The sequence below is a fragment of the Oncorhynchus masou genome, chromosome 5, assembly GCF_036934945.1.
Source record: "Oncorhynchus masou masou isolate Uvic2021 chromosome 5, UVic_Omas_1.1, whole genome shotgun sequence".
NCBI lineage: Eukaryota > Metazoa > Chordata > Actinopteri > Salmoniformes > Salmonidae > Oncorhynchus > Oncorhynchus masou.
The window spans coordinates 86,646,399-86,668,676 of record NC_088216.1 but is presented as its reverse complement, the minus strand read 5'-3'; the positions used below and the strand labels follow the sequence as shown (position 1 = coordinate 86,668,676).

The 22,278-nt window shown below is 46.8% G+C and overlaps 1 protein-coding gene across 1 annotated transcript in view; it reads right to left on the bottom strand.

Annotated features, from left to right (window-relative positions):
• The window catches only part of LOC135530244 (dedicator of cytokinesis protein 3-like), a 277,860-nt gene that overhangs the window by 104,841 nt on the left and 150,741 nt on the right, over positions 1 to 22,278 (bottom strand). Inside the window, 11 exon segments of the mRNA XM_064958601.1 lie at positions 1,069 to 1,164; positions 2,185 to 2,355; positions 3,539 to 3,620; positions 5,680 to 5,780; positions 9,371 to 9,454; positions 9,541 to 9,638; positions 10,052 to 10,223; positions 10,922 to 11,028; positions 11,676 to 11,838; positions 14,769 to 14,963; positions 16,622 to 16,641. Of these exon segments, the coding sequence (XP_064814673.1) occupies positions 1,069 to 1,164; positions 2,185 to 2,355; positions 3,539 to 3,620; positions 5,680 to 5,780; positions 9,371 to 9,454; positions 9,541 to 9,638; positions 10,052 to 10,223; positions 10,922 to 11,028; positions 11,676 to 11,838; positions 14,769 to 14,963; positions 16,622 to 16,641 (1,289 nt within the window).

Here is a 22,278-nt window from a genome sequence, read left to right as displayed (position 1 = left end):
TATCTTGCTGTTTATAAAAGGGGTTGGTGGTTGGTTGGTAGGGAGGTTGGGAGGCTGGTTGGTTGGGAGGTTGGGAGGCTGGTTGGTTGGGAGGCTGGTTGGTAGGGAGGTTGGGAGGCTGGTTGGTTGGGAGGTTGGGAGGCTGGTTGGTTGGGAGGTTGGGAGGCTGGTTGGTTGGGAGGTTGGGAGGCTGGTTGGTTGGGAATTGGAAGGCTGGTTGGTTGGGAGGCTGGTTGGTTGGGAGGTTGGGAGGCTGGGAGGTTGGGAGGCTGGTTGGTTGGGAGGCTGGTTGGTTGGGAGGTTGGGAGGCTGGTTGGTTGGGAGGCTGGCTGGTTGGGAGGCTGGTTGGTTGGGAGGTTGGGAGGCTGGTTGGTAGGGAGGTTGGGAGGCTGGTTGGTTGGGAGGCTGGCTGGTTGGGAGGCTGGTTGGTTGGGAGGTTGGGAGGCTGGTTGGTTGGGAGGCTGGTTGGTTGGGAGGTTGGGAGGCTGGTTGGTTGGGAGGTTTGGAGGCTGGTTGGTTGGGAGGTTTGGAGGCTGGTTGGTTGGGAGGTTGGGAGGCTGGTTGGTTGGGAGGCTGGTTGGTAGGGAGGTTGGGAGGCTGGTTGGTTGGGAGGCTGGTTGGTTGGGAGGCTGGTTGGTAGGGAGGTTGGGAGGCTGGTTGGTTGGGAGGCTGGTTGGTAGGGAGGTTGGGAGGCTGGTTGGTTGGGAGGTTGGAAGGCTGGTTAGTTGGGAGGCTGGTTGGTTGGGAGGCTGGTTGGTAGGGAGGTTGGGAGGCTGGTTGGTTGGGAGGCTGGTTGGTTGGGAGGTTGGGAGGCTGGTTGGTTGGGAGGCTGGTTGGTAGGGAGGTTGGGAGGCTGGTTGGTTGGGAGGTTGGGAGGCTGGTTGGTTGGGAGGTTGGGAGGCTGGTTGGTTGGGAGGTTGGGAGGCTGGTTGGTTGGGAGGCTGGTTGGTTGGGAGGTTGGAAGGCTGGTTGGTAGGGAGGCTGGTTGGTTGGGAGTTGCTTGATGCCAGAGTGGGCGGGTGGAACTTGGCAGAGGACCCCCATTGTGCCAGGGCTACAGCTACTTACTGAGAGAGGAGAGGGGCGAGGAGCGTTGGAGCTCCAGGCCTGAGTACAGCTGATGGGGCCTGGGGGCTGTCCCTGTCCAGAGGCAGGCTGGGGGACCTGAGGAGTCTGACCGGGGGGGACAGGACAGTCAGGGGACAGAGAGGGTCCCAGAGGAAGGGGACAGGAGAAGGAGGTAACATATGCAGTACACAAAGCAGGGGCAAAGGAGGCAGATAAAGAAGATAGAGAAAATTAGACTAATTAAAGCAACTGAAATACTGTGGCAAAGGGATTCTAACTACTTTAGATTGTAAATAAATTCAAATAGAAAAAGGATTCTACTAACTAGTGTATATTTTATATATATATTTTTTCAGCTGCAGAGCTGAAAAGACAGTAAACGGTGAAGTCACAGAGCTGAAAAGAGAGTGAACAGTGAAGTCACAGAGCTGAAAAGAGAGTCAACAGTGAAGTCACAGAGCTGAAAAGAGAGTGAACAGTGAAGTCACAGAGCTGAAAAGAGAGTGAACAGTGAAGTCACAGAGCTGAAAAGAGAGTGAACAGTGAAGTCACAGAGCTGAACAGAGAGTGAACAGTGAAGTCACAGAGCTGAACAGAGAGTGAACAGTGAAGTCACAGAGCTGAAAAGAGAGTGAACAGTGAAGTCACAGAGCTGAAAAGAGATTGAACGGTGAAGTCACAGAGCTGAACAGAGAGTGAACAGTGAAGTCACAGAGCTGAACAGAGAGTGAACAGTGAAGTCACAGAGATGAAAAGAGATTGAACGGTGAAGTCACAGAGGACATATTAATGGTATAAATGGATTATGTTGTTGAATCTCAGAATCTTCATATCGACTCTCTTCACTTCCTCGTCCTGGTGGGAGAATGAAGTCGTCACACTTCGGCATAGTTCCAGACGGGAACAAACAAACACACAAAAAGCTATCTTGATATGGGGGGGGAGTTGGGGGGGGGCAGCTAGAAGAAGAGCGCTGAACATTACAATGGTTAGCATCTAAACAACATTTAGCCATGCTTAAGGCTACTGGCTATTACTGTGGGGTCAGTGTAGGTCTCCCAAACCCTGCTGTGTGTCAGAATGTTTAGACCTCTGGGGTGTGTTCAGGTCACTGACCTGTGTGAAAACGAGCGTCTCAGAGCCGCGGCTGTCCAGACTGAGGACAAAGCGGATGGACAGGAAGAGCTCCTGGATGCTGGCTCTGAACTGCTCCTCCTCCATACCACAGGTAGCACGGGAGTACAGGATGCGAGACTGGATAATAAACTTCAACAGGTACTCCAGGGCCTGGGTGGAGGAGATAAGGACATAGACGTGTTAAATAAAGTGTAACTGGTTGGATCGAAACCTCTCGCACGTCAACCTAACCTCTTTACCACTTGACCAAGAGAACATCCAGAAGGTGCCAGGGTTAGATTTGGGCTCAGGGCAGGAAAATCACAAGGAGGGAAAGAGAGACACCAGGGCATAGACATGTCAGTCTCACAATGCCAGACTTCCAAGTCCTGAAATCTGGAAATCAAGATTCTAATAAACAACGTGTAAAAAGGGCACGACTTTCTTTATGTCGAAAATATTGCATTTTTATTACGATAAATATTAAATAAATGAAACAATATTCAGTCAACCATGATAGTTTTCAGACATAACGGATTGAGGAGGGCCAGAGACATCGACATAAGGACCCATGAGACATTGATGGAGACAAGCTTTCTAAGGACAGTATGGTGGTACAAACAGTCATCCATTTTTTTTTTATCATGTGGATAGAATCATGTGGATAGAATCATGTGGATAGAATCATGTGGATAGAATCATGTGGATAGAATTATGTGGATAGAATCATGTGAATCATGTGGATAGAATCATGTGGATAGAATCATGTGGATAGAATCATGTGAATCATGTGGATAGAATTATGTGGATAGAATTTTGTGGATAGAATCATGTGGATAGAATTATGTGGATAGAATCATGTGGATAGAACCATGTGGATAGAATTATGTGGATAGAATTATGTGGATAGAATCATGTGGATAGAATTATGTGGATAGAATCATGTGGATAGAATCATGTGGATGGAATCATGTGGATAGAATCATGTGAATAGAATCATGTGAATCATGTGGATAGAATCATGTCGAAAGAATCTATTATTTACACAGGAAACATTTACATTGCATTACAGCATTTAAAAAAACAAAGCAATGAGTAAAGCTGTATTCATATTTTATTCAACTAATTTACTGAGTAGTCCTTCTCGCCCAAATACATTGCATATGACTGTAGATCTAACACTGCACTGTTACTGGTATTTCAACTGTAATGTAATGATTGTTTTCACTACCAGGAACAATCAAGAGTTTTTTTTCTGGTCACATACATGGTCAAGGACATTTTTAGCCCCCCCCTAACTCAAAACACATATTCCCATGTCTACGGTCACTTCCAGTGGAGCATGTTCTCCTACCCTCATGGCCTCCTGGATGTGGTTCTGTCTCATCACCTCTGCAGAACGGTCCATGTACCACTTCAGACAGCGGATCAACTCTCTGGAAAAAGAGACAAAGAGGTTTCATCAAAACACCAGCAAAAAGTGAGGGGGGTCTTCATTTTGTACTGACGGTGCATTCAGAAAGTATTCAGACCCCCCCCCAATTATCATGGGCGACAAGGTAGCCTAGTGGTTAGAGCGTTGGACTAGTGACCGGAAGGTTGCAAGTTCAAATCCCTGAGCAAACAAGGTACAAAACTGTTGTTCTGCCCCTGAACAGGCAGTTAACCCACTGTTCCTAGGCTGTCATTGAAAATAAGAATTTGTTCTTAACTGACTTGCCTAGTTAAATAAAGAAAAAATAAATCAGTCTACACACAATACTCCATAATGACAGATGAGTATTGTTTCCCTTTTTAAAAAAACATTTTAGCAGCGATTACAACCTCGAGTCGTCTTGGGTATGACACTACAAGCATTGCACACCTGTATTTGGGGAGTTTCTCCCATTCTTCTCTGCAGATCCTCTCAAGCTCTGCCAGGTTGGATGGGGAGCATCGCTGCACAGCTATTTTCAGGTCTCTCCAGAGATGTTAGATCGGGTTCAAGTCCGGGCTCCGGCTGGGCCACTTCAGGACATTCAGAGACTCCTATGTTCTCTTGGCTGTCGTTGTCCTGTTGGAAGGAGAACCTTCTCCCCAGTCCGAGGTCCTGAATGCTCTGGAGGAGGTTTTCATCAAGGATCTCTCTGTACTTTGCACCGTTCATCCTTCCCTCTATCCGGACTAGTCTCCCAGTCCCTGCTACTGAAAGACATCTCCACAGCATGATGCTGCCACCACCATGCTTCACCTTAGGGATGGTGCCAGGTTTACTCCAGACGTGACGTTTGGCATTCAGGCCAAAGAGTTCAATCTTGGTTTCATCAGAGCAGAGAATCTTGTTTCTCATGGTCTGAGAGTCTTTAGGTGCCTTTTGGCAATCTCCAAGCGGGCTGTCATGTGCCTTTTACTGAGGAGTGACTTACGTCTGGCCACTCTACCATAAAGGTCTGATTGGTGGATGGATGCAGAGATGATTGTCCTTCTGGAAGGTTCTCCCATCTCCACAGAGGAACTCTAGAGCTCTGTCCAATGCCCTTCTCCCACGATGCTCAGTTTGGCCGGGCGACCAGCTCTAGGAAGAGACTTGTTGGTTCTAAACTTTTTTCATTTAAGAATGATGGAGGCCACTGATCTCTTGGGGACCTTCAATGCTACAGATATTTTTTGGTACCCTTCCACAGATCTGTACCTCGACACAATCCTGTCTCGGAGGATATGCATTGTCAATCGTGGAACCTTATATAGACAGGAGTGTGACTTTTCAAATCATGTCAATTGAATTTACCACAGGTAGACTCCAATCAGATACCAGACAGATATATTGCCAGCAGCATATCACCCTGCAACCAACTGCTAGCTTGCCTCTGAGGCTAAGAAGGGTTTGTCCTGGTCAGTCACTAGATGGGAGACCCGATGCTGCTGCCAGTGGTGTTGGAGGACCAGTTGGAGCACTCTTTCCTCTGCTATAATAAAAATATTCCAATGACCCAGGGCAGTGATTGGGGACACTGCCCTGTGTAGGGTGCTGTCTTTCGGATGGGACGATAAACGGGTGCTCTGACTCTCTGTGGACACTAAAGATCCCATGGCACTCATAGTAAGAGTAGGGGTGTTAACCCTGGTGTCCTGACTAAATTCCCAATCTGTCCCTCATACCATCATGGCCACCTAATCATCCCCAACTTCCAGTTGGCTCATCCCTCTCCCCTGTAACTATTCCCCAGGTCGTTGTTGTAAATGAGAATGTGTTCTCAGTCAACTTAGTAGGTACATAAAGGAATAAATGGGGCGGCAGGGTAGCCTAGTGGTTAGAGCGTTGGACTAGTAACCGGAAGGTTGCAAATTCAAATCCCCGAGCTGACAAGGTACAAATCTGTCGTTCTGCCCCTGAATAGGCAGTTAACCCACTGTTCCTAGGCCGTCATTGAAAATAAGAATTTGTTCTTAACTGACTTGCCTAGTTAAATAAAGGTAAAATAAAAATAAATATAAGACGTTACAAGGGGAACTCACTTGTACGCCAGCGCTCCAGCAAAGTGCTTCTGTATGTAAGTGTCCATGACGGGGCAGAAGTGATAGAACTTGCTGTCCCTCAGCAGATTAATGATGAACACCTGAGGAGAAGGAGAGAGATTTAGTCAGTCAGGAGTCTTGACAAAGGAGGACTGTAAGAACAACACCTGAGGAGAAGGAGAGAGATATAGTCAGTTAGGAGTAGAGGTCGGAGTAGACTTCAATGTAAGAGCCCTGGAATTAGGGGACAAACGGTTGTCGGACTTGACGCTTCAATGACACCTCTTGACAATGGAGGACTGTGAGAACAACACCAGTAGGACTGTAAGAACAACACCAGTAGGAATGTAAGAACAACACCAGTAGGAATGTAAGAACAACACCAGTAGGACTGTAAGAACAACACCAGTAGGACTGTAAGAACAACACCAGTAGGACTGTAAGAACAACACCAGTCGGACTGTAAGAACAACACCAGGAGGACTGTAAGAACAACACCAGTCGGACTGTAAGAACAACACCAGTCGGACTGTAAGAACAACACCAGTAGGACTGTAAGAACAACACCATTAGGACTGTAAGAACAACACCAGTAGGACTGTAAGAACAACACCAGTAGGAATGTAAGAACAACACCAGTAGGACTGTAAGAACAACACCATTAGGACTGTAAGAACAACACCAGTAGGACTGTAAGAACAACACCAGTAGGACTGTAAGAACAACACCAGTAGGAATGTAAGAACAACACCAGTAGGACTGTAAGAACAACACCAGTAGGACTGTAAGATCAACACCAGTAGGAATGTAAGAACAACACCAGTAGGACTGTAAGAACAACACCAGTAGGACTGTAAGAACAACACCAGTAGGAATGTAAGAACAACACCAGTAGGACTGTAAGAACAACACCAGTAGGACTGTAAGATCAACACCAGTAGGAATGTAAGAACAACACCAGTAGGACTGTAATAACAACACCAGTAGGACTGTAAGAACAACACCAGTAGGATTTTGTTTTACTGTTTAAATATATACACATTTACCTATATGCCAGCAGTTTACAACAAAGTCTAATTTAACATAACTACTACAGACAACAATCCCAATCCTGCTACATTTTTCTCATATATATTAATTCAATTTAAAAAACTTTTTTCATTTAAAGATGCAGAAATCGCTCCGCCAATTTTCTGGTTACAAAAATTCTAAATATATTTTCCATCTATATCTCTGAAATATATTTTCCATTCACAAAAATATTGTTGTTTCAGATGTTTGAAGCTGGTGTACAAAACCCGAAAGAACAAGATGCAAAAAGAAAACTACAGAACTGGAAGCATAGAAATTGAGCGCATAGAACAGATCTACCACTTCTCAGACTTACTTTAAACGGGAATGAGAGAGCTATAACTCACATTTCTATGTGAATTTGGTGGGTCGCCTAAAAAGATACATATTGTAGCTTTAAGATTAATTTATGGAAAAAGTAATATCAACTATATTATATCGTGGAACACAATCTTCAAGAAGGCCGTGTGGATCTTGCTAGCAGAATTATAAGGCTGTACAATGGCCTAGCCTTATTTTGTTAATTTAACAGACAAGATGCTCCTCTGAGCAGTGAGCCCACCCATCAATACAGACTGTTCCTCTGAGCAGTGAGCCCACCCATCAATACAGACTGTTCCTCTGAGCAGTGAGCCCACCCATCAATACAGACTGTTCCTCTGAGCAGTGAGCCCACCCATCAATACAGACTGTTCCTCTGAGCAGTGAGCCCACCCATCAATACAGACTGTTCCTCTGAGCAGTGAGCCCACCCATCAATACAGACTGTTCCTCTGAGCAGTGAGCCCACCCATCATACAGACTGTTCCTCTGAGCAGTGAGCCCACCCATCAATACAGACTGTTCCTCTGAGCAGTGAGCCCACCCATCAATACAGACTGTTCCTCTGAGCAGTGAGCCCACCCATCAATACAGACTGTTCCTCTGAGCAGTGAGCCCACCCATCAATACAGACTGTTCCTCTGAGCAGTGAGCCCACCCATCAATACAGACTGTTCCTCTGAGCAGTGAGCCCACCCATCAATACAGAATGTTCCTCTGAGCAGTGAGCCCACCCATCATACAGAATGTTCCTCTGAGCAGTGAGCCCACCCATCATACAGACTGTTCCTCTGAGCAGTGAGCCCACCCATCATACAGACTGTTCCTCTGAGCAGTGAGCCCACCCATCATACAGACTGTTCCTCTGAGCAGTGAGCCCACCCGTCAATACAGACTGTTCCTCTGAGCAGTGAGCCCACCCATCAATACAGACTGTTCCTCTGAGCAGTGAGCCCACCCATCAATACAGACTGTTCCTCTGAGCAGTGAGCCCACCCATCAATACAGAATGTTCCTCTGAGCAGTGAGCCCACCCATCAATACAGACTGTTCCTCTGAGCAGTGAGCCCACCCATCAATACAGACTGTTCCTCTGAGCAGTGAGCCCACCCATCAATACAGACTGTTCCTCTGAGCAGTGAGCCCACCCATCAATACAGACTGTTCCTCTGAGCAGTGAGCCCACCCATCAATACAGACTGTTCCTCTGAGCAGTGAGCCCACCCATCAATACAGACTGTTCCTCTGAGCAGTGAGCCCACCCATCAATACAGACTGTTCCTCTGAGCAGTGAGCCCACCCATCAATACAGAATGTTCCTCTGAGCAGTGAGCCCACCCATCAATACAGACTGTTCCTCTGAGCAGTGAGCCCACCCATCAATACAGACTGTTCCTCTGAGCAGTGAGCCCACCCATCCACTTTGTCTAGCCACTGATGTCCATCCCCAACATGACAGACAGGAAGGAGTCTGTCTTTGACTGTGTTGTGAGGAGGTCTCGGATAGGCTAAACGATCCTCTGAGATCTGGCCCTGCAGAGGCAGCTGGCTGAGAGAGAGTTCCTAATAATCACTGGCTCTGGTGGTAGCAGAGAGGACAGTCTATGACTAGGGTGGCCACTGGGCCTTACACACGCTCTACCCTCTTCTTCTGGATCCTACACATGTACAGTGCACTACTTTTTACTAGAGCCCTATGGAGCCCCGGTCTAAAGTAGTGCACTACGTTTTACTAGAGCCCTATGGAGCCCCGGTCTAAAGTAGTGCACTACGTTTTACTAGAGCCCTATGGAGCCCCGGTCTAAAGTAGTGCACTACGTTTTACTAGAGCCCTATGGAGCCCTGGTCTAAAGTAGTGCACTACGTTTTACTAGAGCCCTATGAAACCCTGGTCTAAAGTAGTGTACTACGTAGGGTGCCATTTGAGACACACTATCCGTTATTACTGAGGAGGAGTAATAGGCCGACACAGGTCAGGTGATGCACGACACAGGTCAGGTGATGCAAGACACAGGTCAGGTGATGCACGACTCAGGTCAGGTGATGCACGACTCAGGTCAGGTGATGCACGACTCAGGTCAGGTGATGCACGACTCAGGTCAGGTGATGCACGACTCAGGTCAGGTGATGCACGACACAGGTCAGGTGATGCACGACTCAGGTCAGGTGATGCCGAGAGTCGTGTCACACAGGAATACACTCACCTAGCTCACAATAACGATCAGGGTCATGAGCGTGCTCAGAGACACACACACACATTATGTAAAACTATTACAGTCCATTTGAAAAGGTTTCTCACCAGTGACTGGAACACCAGGGGACCGTACTTGTCAGTGTTGTCATCCAGGATGGAAAACAGCGTGTCCAAGATGTCTTGAAGAAACTGTAAGATTGAACATGTGGTTGTTGTTTTTTTTTAGATCACCAGGGTTACATTTCATAGATCGTGTATTAGTAACTCTGTCTGACCTTGACGATCTCCTCTCCACTGACGTGACGTAGTCGCCCCAGGATGTCCATCACTCTGTCAGGGTGGGCCTTCCACTTCAACAACGCAAGCAGGTCCACTATGAATCGGAATTGGAATCAAAAAATCGGAATCAGAATCGGGATTGGAATCTAACAAAAATCAAATTTAGATCAAGATCAACTTGGCTGACAAAAGGGGAGGGGAGAGGAGAGCAGGGGAGGGGAGAGGGTAGGAGAGGAGAGCAGGGGAGGGGAGAGAAGGGGAAGGGAGAGGAGATGGTAGGAGAGGAGAGCAGGGGAGGGGAGAGGGTAGGAGAGGAGAGCAGGGGAGGGGAGAGGAGAGTGTAGGAGAGGAGAGCAGGGGAGAGGAGAGGAGAGGGTAGGAGAGGAGAGCAGGGGAGGGGAGAGGAGATGAGAGGGGAGTAGAAGAGACCTACCATTCTGTGTGAGCTTGGTAGAGGAGAAGAGACCTACCATTCTGTGTGAGCTTGGTGGAGGAGAAGAGACCTACCATTCTGTGTGAGCTTGGTGGAGGAGAGCTGTGTGGAGATCCAGAGGGTCTCCTTGGTGCTGCGTTGGAAGATGAGGCTGGAGGGAATGTTGGGACAGCCGTTGAAGTCCTCCTTACAGCAGGGCAGACCCAGGTACAACGCATGGTTACTGAACGTAGCATTCTCATCACACTGGAGAGAGGGAGAGAGGGAGAGAGAGAGAGAGAGAGAGAGAGAGAGGAGAGAGAGAGAGAGGGAGAGAGGGAGAGAGAGAGAGAGAGAGAGCGAGAGAGAGAGAGAGAGAGAGAGAGCGAGAGAGACAGACAGACAGAGACAGAGACAGAGAGAAAGACAGGAACAGAGACAGAGACAGAGATCAGGTTGGAGATCAGAGAAAGATGGAATGCTACCGGACTTCACTTTAGCTGAATACTTAACCTGTGTAGAAGACCCCAAACAAAGAAGTAGCTATTCACAGAATTAGTGATCATAGCCTGGCAAATGAAACCGCAAACAAAAACTGGCCTGAGAGGACAGACTATGTCATAACTGATTGTGACAGATTGTGATGGAGACAGAGAGACTGAGAGACAGAGAGACAAAGAGACAGATTGTGATAGAGATAGAGAGACAGATTGTGGTGGGGACAGAGAGACAGAGAGACAGAGAGTGATGGTGATGGAGACAGAGAGACTGAGAGACAGAGAGATAGAGAGACAGATTGTGGTGGGGACAGAGAGACAGAGAGACAGAGAGTGATGGTGATGGAGACAGAGAGACTGAGAGACAGAGAGATAGAGAGACAGATTGTGGTGGGGACAGAGAGACAGAGAGACAGAGAGTGATGGTGATGGAGACAAAAAGACAGAGACAACAGCCTCCTGACTAACCTTGTACACAAAGAGCTCGTGACTCTCGTCTGACAGCGTAGTCCCGTCCTCTCTCATCAGTGGTGTGAAGGCAAAACCAAACAGCTTCTTCTCCCCCTTGTCTTTGGCTGTAGAGAAGAGAGGAAGAACAGAGAGAGACCGTCAATCATTTGGTCTCTGTAACCCAGCCGTCCGCCCTTAAGTACCAAAGCTACAGGTCTGGTGACAAGGCTAGTACTAAGGAAAAACAGTACTATTGCTACCCAATAAGAACTACTGAGGTGAATCTTCAACTTCAAGAGTCGCTGAACATTTTCTCTTGACCGTGACAATACCTAGCTGAACCACTTGAAGGAACATTACAACAAAAGAGTAGCACAGTGCATACCGATCTAGAAAACAGTCCGGTACTCACTAGAGCCGTGTCTGAATGTAGTGACCAGGCCGGTACTCACTAGAGCCGTGTCTGAATGTAGTGACCAGGCCGGTACTCACTAGAGCCGTGTCTGAATGTAGTGACCAGGCCGGTACTCACTGGAGCAGTGTCTGAATGTAGTGACCAGGCCGGTACTCACTGGAGCAGTGTCTGAATGTAGTGACCAGGCCGGTACTCACTGGAGCAGTGTCTGAATGTAGAGACCAGGCCGGTACTCACTGAAGCAGTGTCTGAATGTAGAGACCAGGCCGGTACTCACTGGAGCAGTGTCTGAATGTAGTGACCAGGCCGGTACTCACTGGAGCAGTGTCTGAATGTAGTGACCAGGCCAGTACTCACTGGAGCAGTGTCTGAACTCGAAGCGTAGGTGTGACCCTCTGAAGCAGTCTATGGGGATGGGGAGTTTAACCATTTCGCTCCAGCGGGGGCTGTTGTTGTGGTAGAGGACAAATGAGCGATGTTCACTGATGTGGGGCTCACCACTGCCCAGGCTGATACAGTCCTGAGAAGAACAGGGAAGTACATATTGATACAGACACACACGGACACCATACAATTATTTAGATTGTTTCACATACAGTACCAGTCCAAAGTTTGGACGCACCTACACCAGGGTTTTCCTTTATTTCTACTATTTTCTACATTTATAGAATAATAGTGAAGACATCAAAACTATGAAATAACACATATGGAATCATGTAGTAAACAAAAAAGTGTTAAACAAATCTAAATATATTTGAGATTATTCATATAGCCACCATTTGCTTTGATGACAGCTTTGCACACTCTTGGCATTCTCTCAACCAGCTTCATGATGTAGTCACCTGGAATGCATTTCAATTAACAGGTGTGTCTTGTTAAAAGTTAATTTGTAGAATTTCATTCTGTCTTAATGCGTTTGAGCCAATCAGTTGTGTCGTGACAAGGTAGGGTTGGTATATAGAAGATAACCCTATTTGGTAAAAGACCAAGTCCATATTATGGCAAGAACAGCACAAATAAACAAAGAGAGACAACAGTCCGTCACTACTTTCAGACATGAAGGTCAGTCAATCTGGAAATTTTCAAAAACATTGAAACCCTCAAGCGCTATGATGAAACTGGCTCTCATGAGGACCGCCACAGGAACGGAAGACCCAGAGTTACCTCTGCTGCAGAGGTTACGTTCATTAGAGTTACCAGCCTCATAAATTGCAGTCCAAGTAAATGCTTCACAGAGTTCAAGTAACAGACACATCTCAACATCAACTGTTCAGAGGAGACTGTGTGAATCAGGCCTTCATGGTCGAATTGCTTCAAAGAAACCACTACTAAAGGACACCAATAATAAGAAGAGACTTGCTTGGGCCAAGAAACACGAGCAATGGACATTAGACTGGTACTGTTCTTTGGTTTGATGAATCCAATTTTGAGATTTTTGGATCCAACCGCCATGTCTTTGAGAGACACAGAGTAGGATGATCTCCACATGTGTGGTTCCCACCGTGAAGCATGGAGGAGGAGGTGTGATGGTGCTATGCTGGTAACACTGTCTGTGATTTATTTAGAATTCTAGGCACACTTAACCAGCATGGCTACCACAGCATTCTGCAGTGATACACCATCCCATCTGGTTTGGCTTAGTGGGACTATCATTTGTTTTTCAACAGGACAATGACCCAACACACCTCCAGGCTGTGTAAGGGCTATTTGACCAAGAAGGAGAGTGATGGAGTGCTGCATCTGATAACCTGGCCTCCACAATCACCCGACGTCAACCCAATTGAGATGGTTTGGGATGAGTTGGACCACAGAGTGAAAGAAAGACAGCCAACAAGTGCTCAGCATATGTGGGAACTCCATCAAGACGGTTGGAAAAGCATTCCAGGTGAAGCTGGTTGAGAGAATGAGAGAGAATGCTAAGAGTGTGCAAAGCTGTCATCAAGGCAAAGGGTGGTTACAACGAAGAAAAAGAACACTTTTTTGGTTACTACACGATTCCATATGTGTTATTTCATAGTTTTGATGTCTTCACTATTATTCTACATTGTAGAAAATAGTAAAAATATAGAAAAGCCCTTGTATGAGCCAGTGTGCACAAAATGTTGACTGATACTGTAAATATATAAATTAAAACAAAAAGTTAATGTCAGATGTTACTAAAATGTTGGATTGTAAAAACATGGTAGAAAAGTGAACGCTGAACAAAAATATTTAAAAAAATGCCCATCCACCCGGATGGCGCAGTTGTCTAGGTCACTGCATTGCAGCGCTAGCCTAGCGTTGTCTGGGTTAGGGAGGGTTTGGCCAGTTGGGATATCCTTGTCTCATCGCGCACCAGTGACTCCTGTGGTGGGCCGTGTGCAGTGCAGGGTAACCAAGGTCGTCAGGTGCACGGTGTTTCCTCCGACACATTGGCTTCCGGGTTGGATGCGCGCTATGTTAAGAAGCAGTGTGGTTGGGTTGTGTTTTGGAGGACGCAAGTCTCTTGACCTTCGTCTCTCCCGAGCACCGTACACGCCTTCTCCAGCATGTCAATGACCATCAAAGGTGAGCATTTGCCCACTGAAGTCGGTTACGACGCCAAACTGCAGTCAGGTCAAGACTCTGGTGAGGATAATGAGCTTCTCTGAAGAAATTCTTTGGTTTTGTAAACCCACAGTATTTTTTTTATTTTACTCTTATTTAACCTGGCAAGTCAGTTAAGAACAAATTCTTATTTTCAATGACGGCCTGGGAACAGTGGGTTAACTGCCTGTTCAGGGGCAGAATGACAGATTTGTACCTTGTCAGCTCGGGGGTTTGAACTCGCAACCTTCCGGTTACTAGTCCAACGCTCTAACCACTAGGCTACCCTGCCGCCCCAGTATCATCAGCTGTCCGAGGAGCTGGTCTCAAACGAACGAGGTGAAGAAGCCGGGTGTGGAGGTCCTGAGCTGGCGTAGTTACACATGCTATGTGGTTATGAGGCCGGTAGGACGCACTGCAAAATTCTCTAAAACAACGTTGAAGGCGGTTTATGGTAGAGAAATGAACATTAAATTATCTGGCAACATCTCTATGATCTCAACACCTTCCTATGATCTTTACACAGGAAACAATAAAAGCATGCCAACTGCTCCCTCAAAACTTGAGACATCTGTGGCATTGTGTTTAAGAGTGGACTTTTATTGTTTCCAGCACAAGGTGCACCTGTGTAAAGATCATGCTGTTTATTCAACTTCTTGATATAGATAAATGCTCACGAGCAGGGATGTAAACAAATTTGTGCACAACATTTGAGAGAAATACGCTTTTTGTGCGTATGGAAAATATCTGGCATCTTTAATTTCAGCTCATGAAACATGGGACCAACACTTTACACGTCGCGTTTATATATTTTTTGTTTAGTGTATAAAACATATTCGTAAAGTCGCCTGACGTTTTAAGGTCTTCAGGAAAAAAAACACCTACTTTGAGTATTTCTCCGTCTGCGAAGAGCACGTAGACGGTGACCTCAATGTTCTTCTGGACACTCTTGCCTCCCCTTTCAAAGTCTCCTCTTTCCAAGGTGAGGTACAGGTCGTTACGGATGTCACCTGGGGAGATTAGACAGACACACACAATTTACATCAAGGGGCTCAACTTTGGTCGCATCAACAACGGGTTGTTGGTAAAAAATAAATTACAAAATGACTGAAATTAATTAACTTTCGGTAGATTGGTTGGTAAAAGTAGTGTCTGTTGGATAGGCCTTGTAAGACGTGACGCTATGGATATTTTTACATGAATGAAATCCCCCGTTTCTGTCTATGACATAACAGTGATTAGAGAGGCTGTGGAGAGTAGAGTTTACACCCAGATCTTCCACCTCCAGAGCCCCATCCCTCTCCTTCACTTCCCCTCCCAAAACATGACCTTTTCCCTGGGTAAACACTCAGCTAACTGGCATATCCCCACCACCCCCTGGATGTTCTGCTAGATGCCGGAACACCACATTGATCTTTTCGAAACTGTTGACCTATTTACCCGCACACATACACACACACACATCGGTGAACATACACACACACACATCGGTGAACATACACACACACACATCGGTGAACATACACACACACACACACGCGCGTCAACATACACACAAACACGCGTCAACACACACACACACGCATCAACACACACATACACACACACACATCGGTGAACATACACACACACACACACGCGCGTCAACATACACACAAACACGCGTCAACACACACACACACGCATCAACACACACATACACACACACACATCGGTGAACATACACACACACACACGCGCGTCAACATACACACAAACACGCGTCAACACACACACACACGCGTCAACACACACATACACACACACACATCGGTGAACACACACACACACGCGCGTCAACATACACACAAACACGCGTCAACACACACACACACGCGTCAACACACACATACACACACACACATCGGTGAACATACACACACACACACACGCGCGTCAACATACACACAAACACGCGTCAACACACACACACACACGCATCAACACACACATACACACACACACATCGGTGAACATACACACACACACACACGCGTCAACATACACACAAACACGCGTCAACACACACACACACGCATCAACACACACATACACACACACACATCGGTGAACATACACACACACACACACGCGTCAACATACACACAAACACGCGTCAACACACACACACACGCGTCAACACACACATACACACACACACATCGGTGAACACACACACACACGCGCGTCAACATACACACAAACACGCGTCAACACACACACACACGCGTCAACACACACATACACACACACACATCGGTGAACACACACACACACGCCTCAACATACACACAAACACGCGTCAACACACACACACACGCGTCAACACACACATACACACACACACATCGGTGAACATATACACACACACACACGCGCGTCAACATACACACAAACACGCGTCAACACACACGCGACAACACACACATACACACACACGCGTCAACATACACACACATACACACACATACATCGGTGAACATACACACACACACACGCGTCAACATACACATACACACACGTATGTGTGAACATACACACACATACACACACACGCGTCAACATACACACACGCGTCAAAAACACACACACACACACACACACACACACACACACACACACACACACACACACACACACACACACACACACACACACACACACTCCATCCTATTCAGAGTGATAGCCAATGCTCTCATTTCTCTTCTCTTTTTTTCGTCTTGGTTCTAACGTTGTTTTAGTGATGCATTAAAGATGAGGAAGCCACATGACTACATTTTAACTACATTATTACAGCAATATTACTACAGTTTAACTACATTATTGCATTAATATTACTACAGTTTAACTACAGTATTACAGTAATATTACTACAGTTTAACTACATTATTACAGCAATATTACTACAGTTTAACTACAGTATTACAGTAATATTACTACAGTTTAACTACATTATTACAGCAATATTACTACAGTTTAACTACAGTATTACAGTAATATTACTACAGTTTAACTACATTATTACAGTAATAGTACTACAGTTCATCTACATTATTACATAATATCGCTCTCTGTTGCGTGCTCTCTCTCTCTCTCTTGCACTCTCTCTGTTCTCTCTCTCTGTTATTTCTCTCTGTTCTCTGTTCTCTCTCTCTTGCTCTTTCTGTCTTCTCTCGCTCTCTTTATCTAGCTCTCCCCAGCCCCACTCTCTCTAACTCACTGCCTCTCTGTTTCTCCCCCCACTAACTTACCTCGCTCTCTATCCAAACACCCATCAAATCCATCTCATCTTCTCCAAATACCACCTTGCCCATTGAAAGAATGTGAAAAGCCTCCGCTCACTCAATCACAGTCCTCATGTGATTGCAAATGGAAACGGAGATATACTGTATACCCATAAGCATATAAACATCCGTGGCACCGGGGGAGGATACCCTTTATGAGGAAAGATTGTATAGGGATGATGACAGTAATATGAATGTGAAGATAGACAGACTGTGTCTGCTTTCAACGCCTGGTTAGACTGTGGCTATGTGCCAATATCCAATGGCATATCACTTAGGGGCATTGTAACACAGTCCGTTAGTATTTCTGTGTTCATATTAAATAAATTATATAAATGCCGGAGATGCTAAGTGGGAGTGGCTGCATCCATTTTTTCTCTATCCAATTGGTAGTTACAGTCTTGTCTCATCGCCGCAACTCCCGTACGGACTCGGGAGAGGCGAAGGTCGATAGCCGCGCGTCCTCCGAAACACGACCCAACCAAGCCGCACTGCTTCTCTGAAACAATGCCCGCTTAATCCGGGAAGCCAGCCGCACCAATTTGTCAGAGGAAACACTGTACACCTGGTGGCCGTGTCAGCGCGCACTGCGTCCTGCCCACCACAGGAGTCGCTAGTTCGCGATGGGACAAGGACATCCCTGCCGGCCAAACCCTCCCCTAACCCGGACGACGCTGGACCAATTGTGCGCCGCCCCATGGGTCACCCGGTCACGGCCGGGCTGCGACAGAGCCTGGAGTCAAACCAGGATCTCTAATGGCACAGCTAGCAACTCTGATGCAGTGCTGTAGACCACCACCTCACTCAGGAGGCCCTCTGTGAGTGCATCCTAAATGGTACCCTATTCCCTATGTAGTGCACTACTTTAGACCAGAGCCCTATGGCACCCTATTCCCTATATAGTACACTACTTTAGACCAGAGCCCTATAGAACCCTATTCCCTATATAGTGCACTACTTTAGACCAGAACCCTATGGAACCCTATTCCTTATATAGTGCACTACTTTAGACCAGAGCCCTATGGCACCCTATTCCCTATATAGTGCACTACTTTAGACCAGAACCCTATGGAACCCTATTCCCTATATAGTGCACTACTTTAGACCAGAGCCCTATGGCACCCTATTCCCTATATAGTGCACTACTTTAGACCAGAACCCTATGGAACCCTATTCCCTATATAGTGCACTACTTTAGACCAGAGCCCTATGGAACCCTATTCCCTATATAGTGCACTACTTTAGACCAGAGTCCTATGGAACCCTATTCCCTATATAGTGCACTACTTTAGACCAGAACCCTATGGAACCCTATTCCCTATATAGTGCACTACTTTAGACCAGAGCCCTATGGAACCCTATTCCCTATATAGTGCACTACTTTAGACCAGAGCCCTATACAACCCTATTCCCTATATAGTACACTACTTTAGACCAGAACCCTATGGTACCCTATTCCCTATATAGTGCACTACTTTAGACCAGAGCCCTATGGAACCCTTTTCCCTATATAGTGCCCTACTTTAGACCAGAGCCCTATGTAACCCTATTCCCTATATAGTGCACTACTTTAGACCAGAGCCCTATGGAACCCTATTCCCTATATAGTGCCCTACTTTAGACCAGAGCCCTATAGAACCCTATTCCCTATATAGTGCCCTACTTTAGACCAGAGCCCTATGGAACCCTATTCCCTATATAGTGCCCTACTTTAGACCAGAGCCCTATGGAACCCTATTCCCTATATAGTGCACTACTTTAGACCAGAACCCTATGGAACCCTATTCCATATATAGTGCACTACGTTAGACCAGAGCCCTATGGAACCCTATTCCCTATATAGTGCACTACTTTAGACCAGAGCCCTATGGAACCCTATTCCCTATATAGTGCACTACTTTAGACCAGAGCCCTATGGAACCCTATTCCCTATATAGTGCACTACTTTAGACCAGAGCCCTATGGAACCCTATTCCCTATATAGTGCACTACTTTAGACCAGAGCCCTATGGAACCCTATTCCCTATATAGTGCACTACTTTAGACCAGAGCCCTATGGAACCCTATTCCCTATATAGTGCACTACTTTAGACCAGAACCCTATGGTACCCTATTCCCTATATAGTGCACTACTTTAGACCAGAGCCCTATGGAACCCTATTCCCTATATAGTGCACTAAGTTTGACTGGCACTAGATGATATGTGGCTGCAATCACATGGTGGATCGATGGTATCTGGGTCTTAGTAGATTGGACCCCATTAAAGCTTTAATTTCCCATTAGCTGCCGATGACTCACACACACACACACACACACACACAATCATGTATGTTCAAACAAACATGGATTATTTCCGGTTATTTTACAGTAGCAGGAAGGAGTCAGTCAGACACTACTGAAACATGACTTGTTGAGTACGAGGCTAGATGTGTCCATGTAGGGCTGAGTACTAGGCTAGATGTGTCCATGTAGGGCTGAGTACTAGGCTAGATGTAGGGCTGAGTACTAGGCTAGATGTGTCCATGTAGGGCTGAGTACGAGGCTAGATGTGTCCATGTAGGGCTGAGTACTAGGCTAGATGTAGGGCTGAGTACTAGGCTAGATGTGTCCATGTAGGGCTGAGTACGAGGCTAGATGTGTCAATGTAGGGCTGAGTACTAGGCTAGATGTGTCCATGTAAGGCTGAGTACTAGGCTAGATGTGCCCATGTAGGGCTGAGTACTAGGCTAGATGTGTCCATGTAGGGCTGAGTACTAGGCTAGATGTGTCCATGTAGGGCTGAGTACTAGGCTAGACCTGTCCATGTAGGGCTGAGTACTAGGCTAGATGTAGGGCTGAGTACTAGGCTAGATGTAGGGCTGAGTACTAGGCTAGATGTAGGGCTGAGTACTAGGCTAGATGTGTCCATGTAGGGCTGAGTACTAGGCTAGATGTAGGGCTGAGTACTAGGCTAGATGTAGGGCTGAGTACTAGGCTAGATGTGCCCATGTAGGGCTGAGTACTAGGCTAGATGTAGGGCTGAGTACTAGGCTAGATGTAGGGCTGAGTAATAGGCTATATGTGTCCATGAAGGGCTGAGTACTAGGCTAGATGTAGGGCTGAGTACGAGGCTAAATGTAGGGCTGAGTACTAGGCTCAATGTAGGGCTGAGTATGAGGCAGGATATAGGGCTGAGTACTAGGCTAGATGCAGGGCTGAGTACTAGGCTAGATGTAGGGCTTACTAGGCTAGATCTGTCCATGTAGGACTGAGTACTAGGCTAGATGTAGGGCTGAGTACGAGGCTAAATGTAGGGCTGAGTACTAGGCTAGATGTGTCCATGTAGGGCTGAGTACTAGGCTTGATGTGTCCATGTAGGGCTGAGTACTAGTCTAGATGTAGGGCTGAGTACTAGGCTAGATGTAGGGCTTACTAGGCTAGATCTGTCCATGTAGGACTGAGTACTAGGCTAGATGTAGGGCTGAGTACGAGGCTAAATGTAGGGCTGAGTACTAGGCTAGATGTGTCCATGTAGGGCTGAGTACTAGGCTAGATGTGTCCATGTAGGGCTGAGTACTAGGCTAGATGTGTCCATGTAGGGCTGGGTACTAGGCTAGATGTAGGGCTGAGTACTAGGCTAGATGTGCCCATGTAGGGCTGAGTACTAGGCTAGATGTAGGGCTGAGTACTAGGCTAGATGTAGGGCTGAGTACTAGGCTAGATGTGTCCATGTAGGGCTGAGTACTAGGCTAGATGTAGGGCTGAGTACTAGGCTAGATGTAGGGCTGAGTACTAGGCTAGATGTGCCCATGTAGGGCTGAGTACTAGGCTAGATGTAGGGCTGAGTACTAGGCTAGATGTAGGGCTGAGTACTAGGCTAGATGTAGGGCTGAGTAATAGGCTATATGTGTCCATGAAGGGCTGAGTACTAGGCTAGATGTAGGGCTGAGTACGAGGCTAAATGTAGGGCTGAGTACTAGGCTCAATGTAGGGCTGAGTATGAGGCAGGATATAGGGCTGAGTACTAGACTAGATGCAGGGCTGAGTACTAGGCTTGACGTGTCCATGTAGGGCTGAGTACTAGGCTAGATGTAGGGCTGAGTACTAGGCTAGATGTAGGGCTTACTAGGCTAGGTCTGTCCATAGAGTACTGAGTACTAGGCTAGATGTAGGGCTGAGTACAAGGCTAAATGTAGGGCTGAGTACTAGGCTAGATGTAGTGCTGAGTACTAGACTAGATGTGTCCATGTAGGGCTGAGTACTAGGCTAGATGTGTCCATGTAGGGCTGAGTACTAGGCTAGATGTGTCCATGTAGGGCTGAGTACTAGGCTAGATGTGTCCATGTAGGGCTGAGTACTAGGCTAGATGTGTCCATGTAGGGCTGGGTACTAGGCTAGATGTAGGGCTGAGTACTAGACTAGATGTGTCCGGGTAGGGCTGAGTACTAGGCTAGATGTAGGGCTGAGTACTAGGCTAGATGTGTCCATGTAGGGCTGAATACTAGGCTAGATGTAGGGCTGAGTACTAGGCTAGATGTGTCCATGTAGGGCTGAGTACTAGGCTAGATGTAGGGCTGAGTACTAGGCTAGATGTAGGGCCGAGTACTAGGCTAGATGTGTCCATGTAGGGCTGAGTACTAGGCTAGATGTGTCCATGTAGGGCTGAGTACTAGGCTAGGTCGGGCTGAGTACTAGACTAGATGTGTCCGGGTAGGGCTGAGTACTAGGCTAGATGTAGGGCTGAGTACTAGGCTAGATGTGTCCATGTAGGGCTGAATACTAGGCTAGATGTAGGGCTGAGTACTAGGCTAGATGTGTCCATGGAAGGCTGATTACTAGGCTAGATGTGTCCATGTAGGGCTGAGTACTAGGCTAGATGTGTCCATGTAGGGCTGAGTACTAGGCTAGATTTAGCGCTGAGTACTAGGCTAGATGTAGGGCTGAGTACTAGGCTAGATGTGCCCATGTAGGGCTGAGTACTAGGCTAGATGTAGGGCTGAGTACTAGGCTAGATGTAGGGCTGAGTAATAGGCTATATGTGTCCATGAAGGGCTGAGTACTAGGCTAGATGTAGGGCTGAGTACGAGGCTAAA